Source organism: Alligator sinensis, unplaced genomic scaffold (genome assembly GCF_000455745.1).
Source record: "Alligator sinensis unplaced genomic scaffold, ASM45574v1 scaffold32_3, whole genome shotgun sequence".
NCBI classification, from domain to species: domain Eukaryota; kingdom Metazoa; phylum Chordata; order Crocodylia; family Alligatoridae; genus Alligator; species Alligator sinensis.
Window position 1 is genome coordinate 337,506 of NW_005843083.1, and position 16,057 is coordinate 353,562.

General features: G+C 43.1%; 1 protein-coding gene and 1 long non-coding RNA gene across 3 annotated transcripts in view; both read right to left on the reverse strand.

The window, feature by feature from the left end:
- The window catches only part of LOC106723068, a 5,625-nt gene extending 4,957 nt beyond the window's left edge, over positions 1–668 (reverse strand). The window contains exon 1 of one of the 2 annotated variants that reach the window (XR_001359053.2): positions 531–668. This is a non-coding gene — a long non-coding RNA (uncharacterized LOC106723068). Of the gene's footprint in view, positions 1–419 lie in introns of both variants that reach the window. The other variant, XR_003092110.1, reaches the window with a different exon arrangement.
- ODF2L (outer dense fiber of sperm tails 2 like) overlaps positions 1–16,057 on the reverse strand; it is a 94,267-nt gene that overhangs the window by 45,484 nt on the left and 32,726 nt on the right. The window contains exons 2-6 of the mRNA XM_006037206.2: positions 13,828–13,983; positions 11,047–11,210; positions 8,661–8,787; positions 6,464–6,595; positions 4,790–4,852 (exon numbers count right to left, since the gene is read on the reverse strand). Coding sequence (XP_006037268.1) covers positions 4,790–4,852; positions 6,464–6,595; positions 8,661–8,787; positions 11,047–11,210; positions 13,828–13,983 — 642 coding nt within the window. The remainder of the gene's footprint in view (positions 1–4,789; positions 4,853–6,463; positions 6,596–8,660; positions 8,788–11,046; positions 11,211–13,827; positions 13,984–16,057) is intronic.

Below are 16,057 nucleotides of genomic sequence, written 5' to 3' on the forward strand. Positions count from 1 at the left end.
CATACGAGACTTGGACAGTTCTGCCCGTCCCTCCAAATGTTTCCAATTCTTAATCATAAAATCAAGGGGTGAATCGGGAATGACTTTCCCTAGACCGGAACCCATGATTATATCCAAGCACAAGCAGTCTTATTTCCCTAAGTTCTACCTGCCTAGAAGCTGTTTCGTCCACGTACAACAACCGGTGTTCTAGGACCCCACTGGCTTTCTCCGTGAGGAGGGGCGTCTTGAGTCCGAGACCCTAGTCATTGGCCGCTACAACAGCATTTCCACCCTATATCTGTGTCTTTCGCCCCCCGGCCAGGCCGCCGGCTCTAACAGCGTTCAAATCAGCAGACAGACACCCCCAAAGACTGCCTCCAGAGACCTCTAGAGGTAAAACCAGAAAACCAGAAACCAGATAGAAACCAAAAACATACCTGACCTGAGGTACTCGCCGGTACCGTTCCTTTACCCGACTTGAGGATCTCGCCTTATTGGTCCCAAGGGGACCATCCACCTCCCGAGACTAACCCAATAGGTGAACTCACCTGGTGCGCGCTGGGGTGTCGGGGGATGGAGGTCTCCAAAGGCGCCAAGCTAGACGGGTCCCATCTGGGGTGCCAAATTGTGGTGGGAGAAACCTCCCTAAGGTTCGTTGTCTAGCTGTAATTTGATTGACAGACAACGCGGGTAAAGAAAGACAGCTGTTTATTTGCTCGAGCAAAGACCATAAAGCCAGCAAAAGGCAAAATGGCCCCCCCCCTAAGGGTGAGGTGATCTTTTATACTTATTACAACAAGGCAAGACTTCATGGTTAACAAAAAAAGCAATACTTGGGCGGTGCTTTTCAAATCTTTGTAACAGCATATTTTTATTAAGCTGAACTAGCACTTTTTAAAAAGCTAAAAGTTAAGTAACAGTAACATTATAATATGTTAGCAAAACCTTACACAGTAGTAGATACTTCTCAAGGACACAACCAGTGCACCCAGAACAATGGTTTCCCTGTCTTATCTTACTTCTTGCTGTAGCTGATTTTTCAGCACACAGACACAGAGATACTTGCTGCTTTTAACTCAGAAAATGCTTAATACAGTTAAAATGATTACTTGACACAAGCAAAGGCTTAGCTATCAATCTGCCTTGTGGTCAGCTGCATTGCTAGGCCACAGGTCATGCCTTGTATTCAGCTGTAAAGCTAATACTTCCTAATAATCTAAATTATTGTAAACCTAACAGTATGCTTATCAGAAAACTATTCTATTTCAGGGTAATAACAAACCTGTGCACTACAGAAACACATGTAGCAGACAACGAGCGAGGAGCAAAGATCCACATAGGAGATTATATTTTGGTGCACGTCACTGCCACAGTGCACTGCACAAAGCAGCTGACTGCAGGCTTCCATCACACCGATTGCATAACAGTGAATTTACCTTGCATATAATGAATTTATTGGTATAAAAAGGGTCATTGAATAAGAACGAATTTGCACATACAGAACCCGCATAAAGCAAGGGAAACCTGTATATCATTTGTTTGTTATCTATAATTTATTAAAATTATATATTCTGAAAGATTTTGTGTGAGGCCCTCAACAGCTCACCAAAACTTGTTAAGTGGCTCTCCAGTCAAAATAATTGCCCCTGCCACAAAGGAAGGCAAAAAACCCCATGGTCCATATCAATCTGACCCTGAAGTAAAATTCCTTTCTGACCCCAAATATGGCAATTGGTTTAACCCTGATAAAAGAGGCAAGACGCTCTAGCCAGGAACCTCTGGGTTTAAGTCCCAGCAGGAACAGTAGCAAACCCCACTCAAAATCCACAAACCTAGTTACAGTCAACACCCAATGCCTCTAAGAAGGCTTAAAAAAAACAACCCTGGCACACGCAGCAGCAGCGATTGGAAGGAAATTCCCTCCAAGCCCCCGTACAACAACCAGTTAAGCCCAGAGGTATGGGATATACTCATAGTAGAACATAGGAACAGCTACACCTACATCATCCCTGAACAGTGGCTGTCCAGTGGGACTGTGTGAAGCTTTGGTCCCTGATTCAATTTGGTGCAGATTTGGCCTGATTTGCTGGCTGAATCTCCGAATCTGAATCGAATGAGGAGACCCTTTAATTTCTCTGAATCGAATTGGAATTCTCCGAATTGATTCGGAGAGATTCAAAAAGATTTGGTGATTCGGATATAGACCTAGCTTTCAATGTTTTTCCTACATACCTCAAGGTACCAGGCGGCTCATGAATGCTGTGATGGTGGGGCAGATGGAGCATCCCGCAGGACTGCGGGGGGCTCCCCAGCACGCTCAGCAGCAGCCCCAGAAGTGGACCAGAAGCACTTCCAGTCCACTTCTGGGTCTGCCAGGGAGCATGCCGGGCCCCCCCCCTTGCTCTCCCGGCTTGGCGACTGGTGCCTCCTGGGCTTGGGGGGGCATCTGGGGTCCCCCCCTGTGGTTGGTCACTGAGCTGAGGGGGTGTGGGGAGGCCCCCCCAGTGCACTCCCCGGCAGACCCAGAAGTGGACCAGAAGTACTTCCGGTCCACTTCCGGGTTCATTGCTGAGCACGTGGGGGGCTCTCCTGTGCTTCTGTGGGATGCTCCATCTGCCCCAGCATTGCAGCGTTCACAAGCTGCGCCTGGTACCTTGAGGTTTATAGAAAAAACATTTAAAGCTGTGTCTATGGCCAAATCACTAATTCTCTGAATCAGCATCAAATCTTCAGATTCGGCCGAATTGAGTCGGGGACAGTCATCAGAATCAACGAATCGAATACGGCCCATTTCGCACACCCCTACTATCCAGCCTCTTCTTGAGCTCTCTTGAAGAGTCCACAACTTCCACAGGCAATCTGTTCCACAGCCTCCCTGATCTAACGAGAAATATGTTTTTCTTAATATCTCTACTTTGCTGCAACTTTAAGCCACTGGTCTGTATCCTACTCTCTGCGGCAAGAGAAAAAAGGTATTTTCTCTCTTCTTTATGACAGCCCTTCAAGTATTTTAAGACTGCTATCATGGCCCCTCTTAAGCACCTTTTCCACAAGCTGAACTTGCCTAGGGAAATGGTATATTGAGTAAAGAACTAAAACAAAGATAAATGAATGAAAATTAATTTTCTGGAGACAAAACTAAAAAAGCCTAAAGACAGTTCCAATAATATGTATTACCAAAGTATTAGTAATCTTTTTTGTGAGGAAAGGCGTCCTAACCGTAAAGAGTATTGGCTGGAAGGTTTACATGTATATTCTACCCCTCATTCCAGACTGATCCTGTTTTATAAACTGCCTCAAAAGATTCATCTATTCTTAGGGTTTCCTAATATTGCCATGTATCAGGAGATTGCCTGGGTGCTTAGATTTCAATTTCCAATGCAGTCACTTTTTGCCAGGACTGAAAATCAGGTGACTTAAGTTAGATTTCTGGCTATCTTTTGCTATTTTGTTACAGAGAAGCCATAAGACCACTCTTCACTCCAGTTTTTCCCCACCTGTGAAGTGAAGGTAGTACTTAATTTTTTCTGTGTACAACATGAGATTTGTCACTGAAAAGCACTGTGTAAAGTGCATTGTTGCTCCTCTTGAGTATTCTGGTAAATACTTTGGTAAACCAACTTCAACTTGCAACACTTTAACGTTAAAAAATGCTACTGAAGGAATGATGCGTTTTGTTGTAATATTCATATGGCACAAAAATTATTGTGGTAGTGTTGGAGTGATGTTGTAATTATGATGATCTGGGAAAAATATGAGGGGCAAAGATTTTTGTGAGTGATATCTGTTATTGGACCAACCACATAGTTGGGAAGGACACAGACAAACTTCTGGGTACAACAGTACCCTTCCTCAGGGTGAGACTTCCTTGAGATTTTAAGTAAAGATCTGAGGAACGATAACTTTGGTAGCAAAAGCTTCTTATGTCCCTCCCAAGAATACATTTGGTCCGATAAAAGATATCACTCACAAAATTCCTTGCCTCTTACAAAAATTATTAACATTTCACATCTCACAAAAATAACCATCTGGACTCACATCTTTCATTCTAAGGCTCTCATTACTTAAATGATATGGTTATGCCCTTTTCTCATCTGTGACTGATGGCATAACTGAGGGGCTGATTCACCGAGTTTTAATGCTTCCTATTTCCATCTTCTTTTTCAAAACTGTGCAGCCTGATTACAAGTGCTGCTGTCTGGGTAGGAATGTGATCCCATAGTGGGATGAAATATTTTATAAACTACAACAAAAATGGTAAATCATTGGGAACAATTAATCCACGCTTTTCTTCCTACCTTACGTCACCTGTTCACTTATATCGGAATAAAAAGATTATGGCATATTTGAATAAACATAACACTAATGTAAAAACACCTCGCCTTTGAAAAATAAGACTAAATTTTCATCAGTGCAAAATCAACTGTTGTTCCATTAAAGTGTCTCTGGATTTACACTGACCAATACCTGGGTCCATATTGTTTACAGGATAATATACAGAACATTCAGGTCTGAGTAACACATTTCAGTTATAGTCTTACAAAGTATCACTATAATGTATAATTCACTTCCATAATCAAGATGAGATCATAGTCCTGCAAAATATCATTTGTGAAATAAGTAATAAAAAACAGCGAGAACCAGGCAAGTATCCCTAACATCTTCCTAAATGACAGTGCAAGACAAATATCAAAGAGCCCTCCACCTCCAGTGTCTGAAAACTGCCTGGTGAATTGTAGGAGATTGTGATCTTTTTGTTTTGACGTGCCTGGATATCAGAAAGGGCTAGACACTGAAGCTTACTTACATCAATTTCAGTTTCAGTTTCAACTAACTTCTGCATCAAAATATCAATATGTTCACTGCTTACCTGCAAGACAGAGAAAGATGCACATTAAATTAATTTAAATGAACAACTTCCATAGCATATTACTATACTTCCAATGAAATTTTACACATATGAAACACTAATCTAAAATAAAAGAGCAAAAAGGAAAAAAACCTTTACTTAGATATGCATGAGCAATTGGTCATAAATATCTTAAGTATTCCATTTACTTTGAACACAGAATCTTTTAACAGGGGAAGCACATCATGGTTAGTTCCAGGTCAAACCAAGTTAAATACACACTTATATCCATAATTATTTAATCTTCCTCTGCAAACAGTCACTTAAATAAAAGTACATATTCCATGCATCATATTTTGAAGACTCTCCAAAGCATTTGCATCAGAGTTTCTGAAGTAGTCCAATGCTGAAAATGCTGGTTTTGTGAACCTACATGAAACAGCACCAAAAAGCTGCTAGATCCCAAAATCCCAAGTTATTTTATGCCACAAAAGCAAATAAATTTGGAACAGCAAAACAATGTACATAAACATAACCACAATATAATTGTCAATTATATGATTTGGCAATCAAATTGCCCTTATTTATTAGTTTTTTTCACTACAACTGAAATTTAAAAAAATAACAACCTAATCAACCCACAAATCAGGTTGATGGAACTTCCAGCTACTAAATCCCAAATATTTTAACTTCAGCATGCTGAGAACGAACCCATTTAAGTAACTCAGCACCTCACAGGAGCAGGCCCAGAATGAATAATAAGTGACAAGAGACAACCAGCAAAATAGGGAACCACAGATGGATCAGAAATAAAGTAAAAAGACAAAGAAAGTTAGAAAAGGGAACAAAAGAGAATTAGCAAATGAGACTGTACTCTAGGCCTAACATGCCTGCTCTAATGCCATGCTGATGGATTTTAGGCAAAACATTGCTTTTTGGGGTCATGACTTGAGATGAAATATACATGCATGAACAGACAGAGCATATTTATGTAGTCCTTTTATGAATTCACTCTATACCTGCATGAATAAGAACATTTATGAACTGGACTTTTTCAAATACAAATGAACTAAATGACGCCCATACTTCTAATATAATTAACTTTATATATTTTTCATTTTTGTTTTAGTGACAAATAATAGAAAGCAGACATGCTGTTTCTCTTTTCTTTTCTTTTTGTTCTTTCCTTAACATTCTCTCCTTCTTTGATTATTTTATGCATACAAGCTGTAGAAAAGAAGAAATATATCCTTCCTCCTCTGTTTTTATTAAAAGCTATTTAAAATCTTCTTTGAAAGTTAAGCTATTTGGATTCTTGTTTTAAACCTAACAGTAATCTGAACAAAAGACGAACAGACATTATAGTGAATTAAGATATTCTACAGTTTTATACTAGCACTGCACAGATTTTCCTAAACAGCTAACTCTTCCCACAGAGTAAAAATGTGTTTTAAATAACCTGAAAAGGGATTCTGTTTTTAACTTGAACAGTAAAGGATATTTGAAACAATATTTTGCATTTTTTATAACAATTTTGTCTTTGAAAACACTGCTAGAAAAGAACAAGGATCATTTAAAATGTGTGTTCAGTTTACTCTTAAATTAATTCAAGATTGCTTTGGATCATCTTACTTCTTTATAGTCTGTTGTTTGTAGTAGGTGCAGTAACAATTCCTTTGTGTATCTGAGTGCTTCTAGTTCTTTAAGCAATAAATCCTCTTGTTTAGAAATCTTTATCACATCTGATGTAGAAAAATTACATGCCTAATAAAATATTGAGCCACAAATATATTAGACTTTTACTAAAGTAGCCAAAATAATAAATAATTTTTTCAAATAACAACAGGAATGTTCAAAATACTGCTTAATTAGGTTTATACATTGTAGCATAAAATACTGAAATGCACTATGCACTCTTCAGTCTGCAAAAGAGATAGCAAGCATATACTACTCTTAAATTTAAATTTAAATTTTTGCTGACAAAAATGAAATTCTCCTCTTGTAGTCAAATTTGTTATACTGCTCTAACGAGAGAGAATTGGTCACTAGATCTTTTAATAAGAAGTCCTACCACAGAAGTTAATTTCATTTTGGTTTACATATTACTTATTCAGAAGATCCTTTATTTCAATACAGCTGGAGATAGATTGGAGTACTGTTGGAAACATTGACTTCCTTATGCAGAAAGGTGGTAAATCCCAAGAACAAGTCTTAAACTGATTACTTATAAGGAAATGCAAAAATATAGATGTCTCAATCTTAAAACTAAAACAAGAAAAAACAAAAAATGTTAAGGGCACATCTTCAACTAAAGGTTTAGTTCTATTTACTCCTGCATTGTTACTATCTACCATACAACATAATTTGTAAATATTGGCACAATCAGGCTTGCTCACAAACCCACAATATGCAATAAGTTTCTGCATAGGTAGCTTAAAATAGCTAAAAAATGCTGACTTTAAATACACAGATGGCATTCGGGTTCAAAGTTAATGTTGATTTTGAGATGAAAACAAATCATCTCACCTTTCAAAGCTACTTCAAGATACTTGGCTACAGTATCAGCTTGCATCAGTCAACGTCTGGCAAGTTTTCTATTCAAGCAGAAATTTACTTCTGTAGAAATGAGGGGAGATAACTGTGCCCGCCTATGCTCGAGCAACTGCTCCCAAATGGCTCAGGGCCAGGTGATCCAGGCTCAGACTTGGTCTTTCTCTAGCACTTGCGCTCGCTGTACGCCACATCCTTAGGGAAACCCCGATGCTTGCCATGTCTTACTCTTAAGTTTAGATGCGAGAGGTTCCCATCTGTCTTGGACTTGCTTGGAGGTGTCGCATACGGACGTCCTTGGGCCTCCACCTCCTTACACCCCTTCCATACACAACCTGGTGATCATGGCTGTTTAGTTGATAGCTTCAGCCCTCTCCGACACCGCTGAGTGTGTCATCACACCGACTGGTCCTCTGATGGATTTTAGTAAATACAACATCTGGTTGTATACTGGTCACTGGTCAGCCAATCTTCCTGCCATGCTCAGCCTGTAAAATGCTCAGCAGACACAGGAGAACAATCTTCCTCCTTGCGACCATATTTCTGGGATCAACCGAACAAGCTAGTCTGACTGAACTGGCCTTCAGCCTCAGAGTCCCTGAGGACTCCTGGTCCATCATCCCAGTCTCTGGCTCCAGGAGTAATGCAAAAATAGCAACAACAACAAAAAAGAATCAGGAGGGTAGAGGTCTCTCCTCCCTACTCACGCGTCCCTGTGTGTTGCTGCGGCATTAGTCCCTCGGCATCCTTTTATTGTCCAGCGCTGGGTGTCACTCACCCGGGTGGCAAGCTCCTCTTCAGAACTCTACTTGGCATCCCTGGCTTGTGGTATGGCTGGGCGTGCTAGCCAGAAGCATACAGCTGCCTCCAGGCTGTTGCTCCCTGGCTTGTTCCTGGCAGACGGCTTTTGAAGATGTCTGCTGGTGCTGACTGATGACATCATCCTCCTGCGCCGCCCCCAGCTGCACTGATAAGCAGCTGATGAACCATGCAGGTGGCTTCATTTGCAGTTCCCCACTCCTTGCCACTGTGCCTGTCAGGTAGGTTTTTCAGGGTCGTGGGGCTTTCAGGGCCATTTCCCAAGGACTGTGGAGTTTGCCTGCTGCCATTCTGGCCCCGAGAAAGGGGTCTCCACCCCTTTACTCTTGCCACTCTGCGGCAATAATAAAAATGCTAGCAGAGCATGTCCTAGGACATTAATTCATTTTCAGTTCTAAGGATGGACATCTAAACAAATGATTATATAGAATTAAAATACAGAAAAACAAAACATGCTTACATTTGTAATTCTCAAAACAGTCTCTTTAAAAGTTGGCAAAAACATTTCTGCTGAGCTGACTGCCATCTCTGCTTCAAGGAGTTTTTCCTGTACTGTAGCCTTTTGCATAAGGGCTTCTTCTGTCAAACTGATTACAAGAAAAACTTCATAAGGATATCAAAACATACTAGCTAGACATGTTTACTAAATAAATATAACTTTTAAGCAATAAAAATCTGTGATCCAGAAAACACAAATATTCTCAAATCTGATCAATGAAACTTGACTGCAGCTTTTTTTTTTAAATCAGTCCAAATGTTACTTAAGTATGATCCTCAGATTTTGGCCTTCACATAGGCCTCAGTCCCTTTAAACTGCGCATTAAAAATCATTTACTTAAATACAGGAATAATTACTTTCTGCTGCAGAACTCCATATCACTGTAACCCAATACAGACACAAACATCATGATTTAGCCTATAGTACTAAAAACTCAAGGTTTTTCTTTTTCAAAGTTATCTTTGAAGTGTTAATCTTTGTAAGACCATAACATGAATTCAAACAAAATTAAATACATTTTCACTTATGAAGTTGTTTGATTTTTCATTCCATCTAACTAGGGCAATGAAAACACTCAGTGTCACTTGGTAATTCTCATTCAGCAGCGTAACACTGCAGGGCTCGTATTACGCACACATTAAGGGCAGAGTAATGTCCCTGAATAAGACATCCACCTTGTTTTTGGGAAGGGAGAATAAAGAAAAAAGGAAGAAAAGGGAAAGAAACGGTTTAAATCGGGGAAAAATCAGTGGTGAGGCAGGGAGGGAGTAAGGCTGGGACTAGGGAACAGACGGTGGCAGGGGTGCTGCGCAGCCCGTCGGCCGTTCCCGGGGCTGCAGCACAGAGCAAAGTGGGGGGGGACCTGTCAGTGGGTGTGGGGCACGGGAAGGGGGGGCATGGCTCTTGCTGCTACATGCCACTGGGAATGGGCAACGGGCTGTGCAGCACCCCTCCCACCATCCCTTTCCTAGTCCCAGGCTGGGGGGTTTTGCTGGGCTCTTCCCGGGGGACACATGAGAAGTATGTATTCAAACCCCTTTGGGTTCAGTGAGTCTAGAAGCCCAAACTTCCATTTCTTGAGCTAGTGTCTTAACCCCTAAGCTACAGGGCAAAAGGTGGGTGGGCTGTCATCCTTTTCCTCACAATGTGCTTTACATTGAAGCCCATGGTGGGATCAGGTAGGCCCTCTTTGAGCAAGTTGGATCCCAACATGACAGAAGTGCCTTCTCATAGCCCTGATTCAGATGCCTAAGCTCCAAGGCATTCAGATTCCCCTCTTCCCAGCATTTTCAATTGGTTGTTTTAGGTGCCTCCTTGATAAGTGCTTAGGTGCTCTGGAGGGGTGTAGGTAAGATGCAGCTGTAAGATCCTGGGATGCTGGAGGTGCAGCTGTAAGATCCTGGGATGCTGATGGCTCAAGCCCAGAACACACCAAAAGGATCCAGACCGTGCCAGGACAAGAAATGCAAAACCTGCCAACACATCACCACCACCCCCACTATTACTACACCCCACAACAGAGCCATCAGCATTCCCGGATCTTACAGCTGCACCTCCAGAAATGTAGTATACCTCATCCAATGCACCAAATGCCCTGATGGAAAATATGTAGGAGAGACCAAACAACAACTGCGCACCAGAATGAACGCACACCGGAAATGTAGCAAAGACAGAAATACCCAATTACTGGTGGGGGCACATTTCTCACAGGAGGGCCACTCTCTCTCCAATCTCTCAGTCCTGATCCTTGAGGGAAACTTACACAACACTTCCCAGAGACGAACCTATGAGCTCCATTTCTTTAACCTCCTGGATACTAGAGATCACGGACTAAACATAGACATTGGATTTTTGATACATTATAATCTGCCTGGCAACTGACTCCCCAGCCCAGCCGCTGGCTTCTTTACTTTTCATTCCATCCAGGAAGAGCACACATCAACTGCTGAAACTTCCTTAGCCTGACGAAGGGTTTTTGAACTTGAAAGCTTGCTTAATAACTATTCTCCAACTATTTGGGTTGGTCTAATAAAAGATATCAAATTCACCCAAGGAACCTTGTCTGCCTAGGTGCTCTGGAGGCACACAGACTACCCATTGAGAGCATGGAACTCATATACCTCCTGGGGAAGAACACACTTGCTCTTCTGGGGTGAGACAGAACTGGGCAAAACCTTATGATAGTCCTTGACTCAGGTATGAATGGCATTCGTAATAGGTAAGTAGTTTTGTATTGAATACAATACACAGTTTTCAAGGATTGAATGGGGACATAAATGCTGTTAAGAATAGAAAGACTGTTTTATGGTGAAATTTTCTAATCACATTTTCCTTGACTAAAGCATACCGTCTCATATCATGTTCACTCAGATTTTGTGGTAAGCAATTTTCCTGTGATCTGCTTTCAAGTTGTAGTGATAGTTCTTTCAGAGTCATCTGGTGCTTGTCCATAAATCTGGCATGTGGACTCCAATTCTGCCTCAAGGGTTCCTCCTCCAAGCACACTGAAAACTTAGACATTTAATTTTGTTTTAGTTTTTATCCTCTTCCAATTATGATCAGCATAGATCCTCCCTGACTGACAAGATGCAGTCAAAAGGTTTAAAAAAAAAAAGAGTGGCCAAAGCTCAGGCACTTGTTGAAGATTTCCATGCATCATCTTTTAATTTTATTCTTTCCATGTATCATCTTTTAATATTATTTTGAGAAATAATATTCTCTCCAATAGCCACTTTCTCCACAAACCTACTTCCTCTTTCTCATCTATAGGTGAAAAGTCTTGTCTACTCCTTCAAAACATCTAAAAGAGATTTTTATACCTTGAAAATCAAGCACACTATTTTCATAATGAGAAAAATAGAAGTCCAGAATCATGATTCATCTCTATTGCCTTTCATGAAAAGGCATAAACAATGTTATGCATCACAGTAGCAGTAGCATTTTTATAATTATGCCCATGTAGTTTAATTAACCTCTTTAAAAAGCCTAGAAAACAATACAGCCAATATTTGAATTGAAGACTAAGATCATGGGCAGATGTAACTTCAAATTGTTTTTAAAGTGGGGGCTTGCTGGACAGGAGCATGTATCAATTGTTATGATTTAACTGTTACATCTGTCTATAGGGTTAAGTATAGATATTTGGGAGGTTAAATTGGGTTTGAAGTGGCCACCCGATTTAAACTTAGCTTGTCCCAGTGCTAAATCAGTCTAAAACTGTAACTGTACAGAAGCTTCATGAACACAAACTGGTTTAAAAATTGCAGACCCCAGTTTAAGATAAACCTGGATATATGTAGTATCAAACTTATATGATTTAGATCAAACCAGTGAACAGAACTTCTGTAGACTTGCCCTGCACAGTAGGGCTGTGCAAAATTTTGCCACCAGTTTTGTTTCGACACTGTTTCAACTCGTTTAGAGATCGAAACAGCGAAATCAAAACAAAACAGATATCGTTGAAACAGCCTCAAAACAAAACGAGGCAAGTCAAAAATTTTGTCGTTTCACACATAGGCTATAATGGGGAAGCTTGAAACAGCCTGTAACTTTATCATTTCTGGTCTGATTTGGATGAAACTTGCAGAAATAGTAGCCCCTTCCGAGGGCATGAAGCCTGCCACGTTTCAGGGAGATAGATGCAGGGGGTTCAGGGAAACTGCACCCCAAATTCTTGAAAGTAAAACTCATGTCACGTGTATGTGTTAAGCCACAGTGAGGTCAAAACTGCAGGCCTGCTAGGTCCTGCTGTGGCCACAAAGCCTGCCAGCTGTTAAGGAGATAGGTGCAGGGGGGTTCTGGCAGGCAGGCAAAACTAGTAGCAGGGCTACAGTTTTCACCCCACTCTGCCCCAAGACAGACAGTCAGTTGCACAAGGACCCATGTCACAAGTTTTGCTTGTCTGCAGCTTGAGGTACAGTTTCCCCCAAACCCCTACCCCTATCTCCTTGAAACAAGGCAGTCTTTGTGGCCTCCTCAGGGGCTAGCATGCCTGCAGTTTTGACCCCGCTGTGGCTTAACACATACATGTGACATGAGTTTTGCTTTCAAGACTTTGGGGTGCAGTTTCCCCAAACCCCCTGCACCTATGTCCCTGAAACTTGGCAGGCTTCATGCCCTCAGAAGGGGCTGCCATTCCTGAAAGTTTCATCCAAATCAGGCCAGAAATGGTCAGGTTATAGGCTGTTTTGAGCTTCCCCATTATAGGCTATGAGCGAAACAGCCTTCAAACGGCGAAACTGTTTCGATGAAATGGAACAGAACAGCTGTTTCGAATTGAAACAAAATTTGAAATGGAACGCTGTTCCGTTGAAATGCTGGTCGAAACAGAATGCTGCCATTTCACACAGCCCCAGGGCTGGGAAAACCCAGCCACTGGCCCCAGTGTTGCTCTTTTCATTGGCCCCGCACTGGGATATATTTTGCGCTCTCTGGCCCAGCTATCCCTCTCCACCTCCATCTTACAAGCCGCTATGGGTACAGCTACCTTTATCAGCATTTGGTGCTGCCGGAGCTGAGCAAGGAAGTCCTAGTGTGGGGAGGGGTGGGAGGAATGGGGGTGTAGGTTTGCCAGTGGGGATGGGGGGTGGTGGTCTAAAAGTAGCCCCTGATTCCACCCCCCTCCAAGAACCCCCCATGGATCCTGTCAGACACTCCCAGACCCCAGAAAAACCCTGTGGGTTATGCCAGGCCCCCTACCCCACCCACGGGTCACAGCTGCTCCCCTACCCCTCACAGGTCATGCTTGCCCCCAACTCATCTGCAGGTTGTGCCTGCCCACCCATGTGCAGGCAGACACCTGATCCCCTCCAGACTGCTGGATCCCCAACTCCTTGCTAGCCCCCACAATCCTGACTTACCTAATATTGGGCAGCCATCTGGAGTTGATTTAACTTTCCTCCTAATGCCCCAAAAAGTCTGTACTTAGACTGCAAGTGGAAGCAAACTGAATGAAACATGGTTTAGTTCTACTTTAGTTCTACTACAATCCTTTAGTTCTACTTACATGACAATAAGAAAGGACAGACATAACAGTTCCTTCAGAACATCTTATACTGTGACAATTTAGTGCTGGTATAACTGTTACATCTGTTCACACCCGATTTATCTTATGTTTATATCTCCTTACTTGGTTCCCTGAACTGCCAGTTTCTTCACTTAAATCAGAGAAATATTGTTCATGTTGGCTGACTCCTCTTGTTCTAAAATCTCTCTCATAGGATTGTATCATGGAATAGAGTTTTGCTGCCTCTACAGGTGAAATAGGTTGTGTATGTCTTGTTCCCTGAAATAAAGATATTGATAATTATGTAATAGTTAGATTAAACTAGAATCATTGCTAAGCTGGCATTATAGTCAAGCTGTCTTAGAAGTATCAAGACAAAACAAGTTACTATGCCAGTAAGTAGAACTGTTTGGCCCTAACTGTGGCAGGGCATTGTTAGTGCCTGCCACTTTAAGGGGGAAGATGTGTGGCAGGGCACTCTCGATGCCTGCCACTTTAAGACCTGAGCTGAGCAGCCAGCAGGTGCTTGACTGCAGCGGCCATTTTAGATCTCTGGCCACCTATATAACAGAGCAGTTCCCTGCTGGCAGGCCAGGCAGTAACACTGCCTGGCTGCAAGGCTCTATGCAACATTCTGAAGGTAAGGGTAGGAGCTGAAGGGGACGGCTTGGAGCCTCCTGGTCCTGGGTATGACCTAAAACTGCACCCTGCTGGGAGTGGGTAGCCTGGTGGGGCTCTCAGTGGCACAGAAGCCCCTAGGAAATGCCAGGCCAGTTATCACCCCCATGAAAGGCGGGTTGGGGTGCTTTAACCCCAGCCGTCACCTTTGGGTGGGTCATTTATCATCAGAGGTATTTAGGGCCAGGCATGGCTGTGACCACCTGAGCCCTGTGGGGTGCAAAACCCCAAGGAGCAAGAGTGGGGGCCAATTATGGTTGTGCCACCTGAGCCCTGTGGGTGCAAGACCCTGAGAAGCGAGAGTGGGGGCCAGGTACAGCTGTGGCCACCTGAGTCCTATGGGGGGGTGCAAGGCCTTGAGGAGAGAGAGTTGGGACCAGGCATGGCTATGACCACCTGAGCCCACCAGGATGGGAAGCCCCATGGCCCCAGTGAGGGAGTGGAGATGTGGAGCCCCTGTAGGATGGTGGCCTCAGTGAGGGGGCAGTGTGAGAAATGTGGCCCCAGTGAGGGAGTGGAGATGAGAAGCCTCAGTAGGGGAGTGGCCTCAGTGAGGGGGTGGCGTGAGATATGGAGCCCCAGTAAAGGGGGCGGTGTGGAGCCCCAGTGAAGGGGAAAACCAGAGGACAGGGAGCCCAGTATGTCTGAATGTAGAGAGTTGCCCTGGAACAAGCCAGGGCAAGCTTAGATCCGGTCAGGTAATTGGCTGGCCACTACCTGGGTGAGGGTCATGGGAGAGGCCCAAAAGACGGTACGTCTGCCACCCAAGGTACGAACTAGTTAAAACCTATGGCCTAAGGGGTCCGCTCCAAGAGGGAGCAAGGCAGTGTAAGTTGTCGATGCATGAAAGAGACCCTGTGAGAGGGGGTGGAGTGTGTGAGACCCTAGTGAGAGGAGGGCAGTATGAATGTGTGTGTAACTGAAGCCTGACAACAAGGCCTAAGCTTGGCTCAGCTGTTAGCCGGGAGCACTGTCATCTAGATGCCATCTGCGAGGCCTGGGCTATGATGTAGGGGAGAAACGGAGCTGCAGATAGCGCCCCCTGGCATCGGGGCAAGAATGGGCAGCCTCCTGCCTTAATTAACAACAAGGTGTGGCAGGCAAGACAGGTGGGTGGCGTGTCCAAAGGGAGGTGGGGAAACTAGCACTCTGGCTGGTCCAGGACCCCCACTTTGCCACACTAACATGCTTCCTAAATAATTCTCACTGTTATATATTACTGCCATCATTAATAAGGGACCAATCTTGTGACAGAAGCTGAGAGTGCTGAACACCTGCACTGGAAAATTTAACAACTTGCAAGGTTGGACTGTAAACAGCTGATGTTACTTAAAATTGGCAATAGCTCGAATGAAGAGCGAGACCCTAAAAATGGGGATAAGGCAAAATGTTGTGTTTATTGATTACATGAAGCAGATACATAAACTTGGACACACCAGTCATACAAACAGACATACACAAGCAGTCATACAAACAGACATAGACAGACTGTAACCTTCCGTGTCTCTCCCCTGGACGTTGCGTATGTGGGTTCTTTTCAAACCTTGTCGTGGCTCTTTGGAATGAACAGTTTGGTTACTGAGCGACTTTGGGTTGGTTCCCCCAGGGGCCTTGCCTGCCACGTCTCTGATGATGATTTTGTTCGGATCGAGAGAATGATGTTTGGTCCCACCTC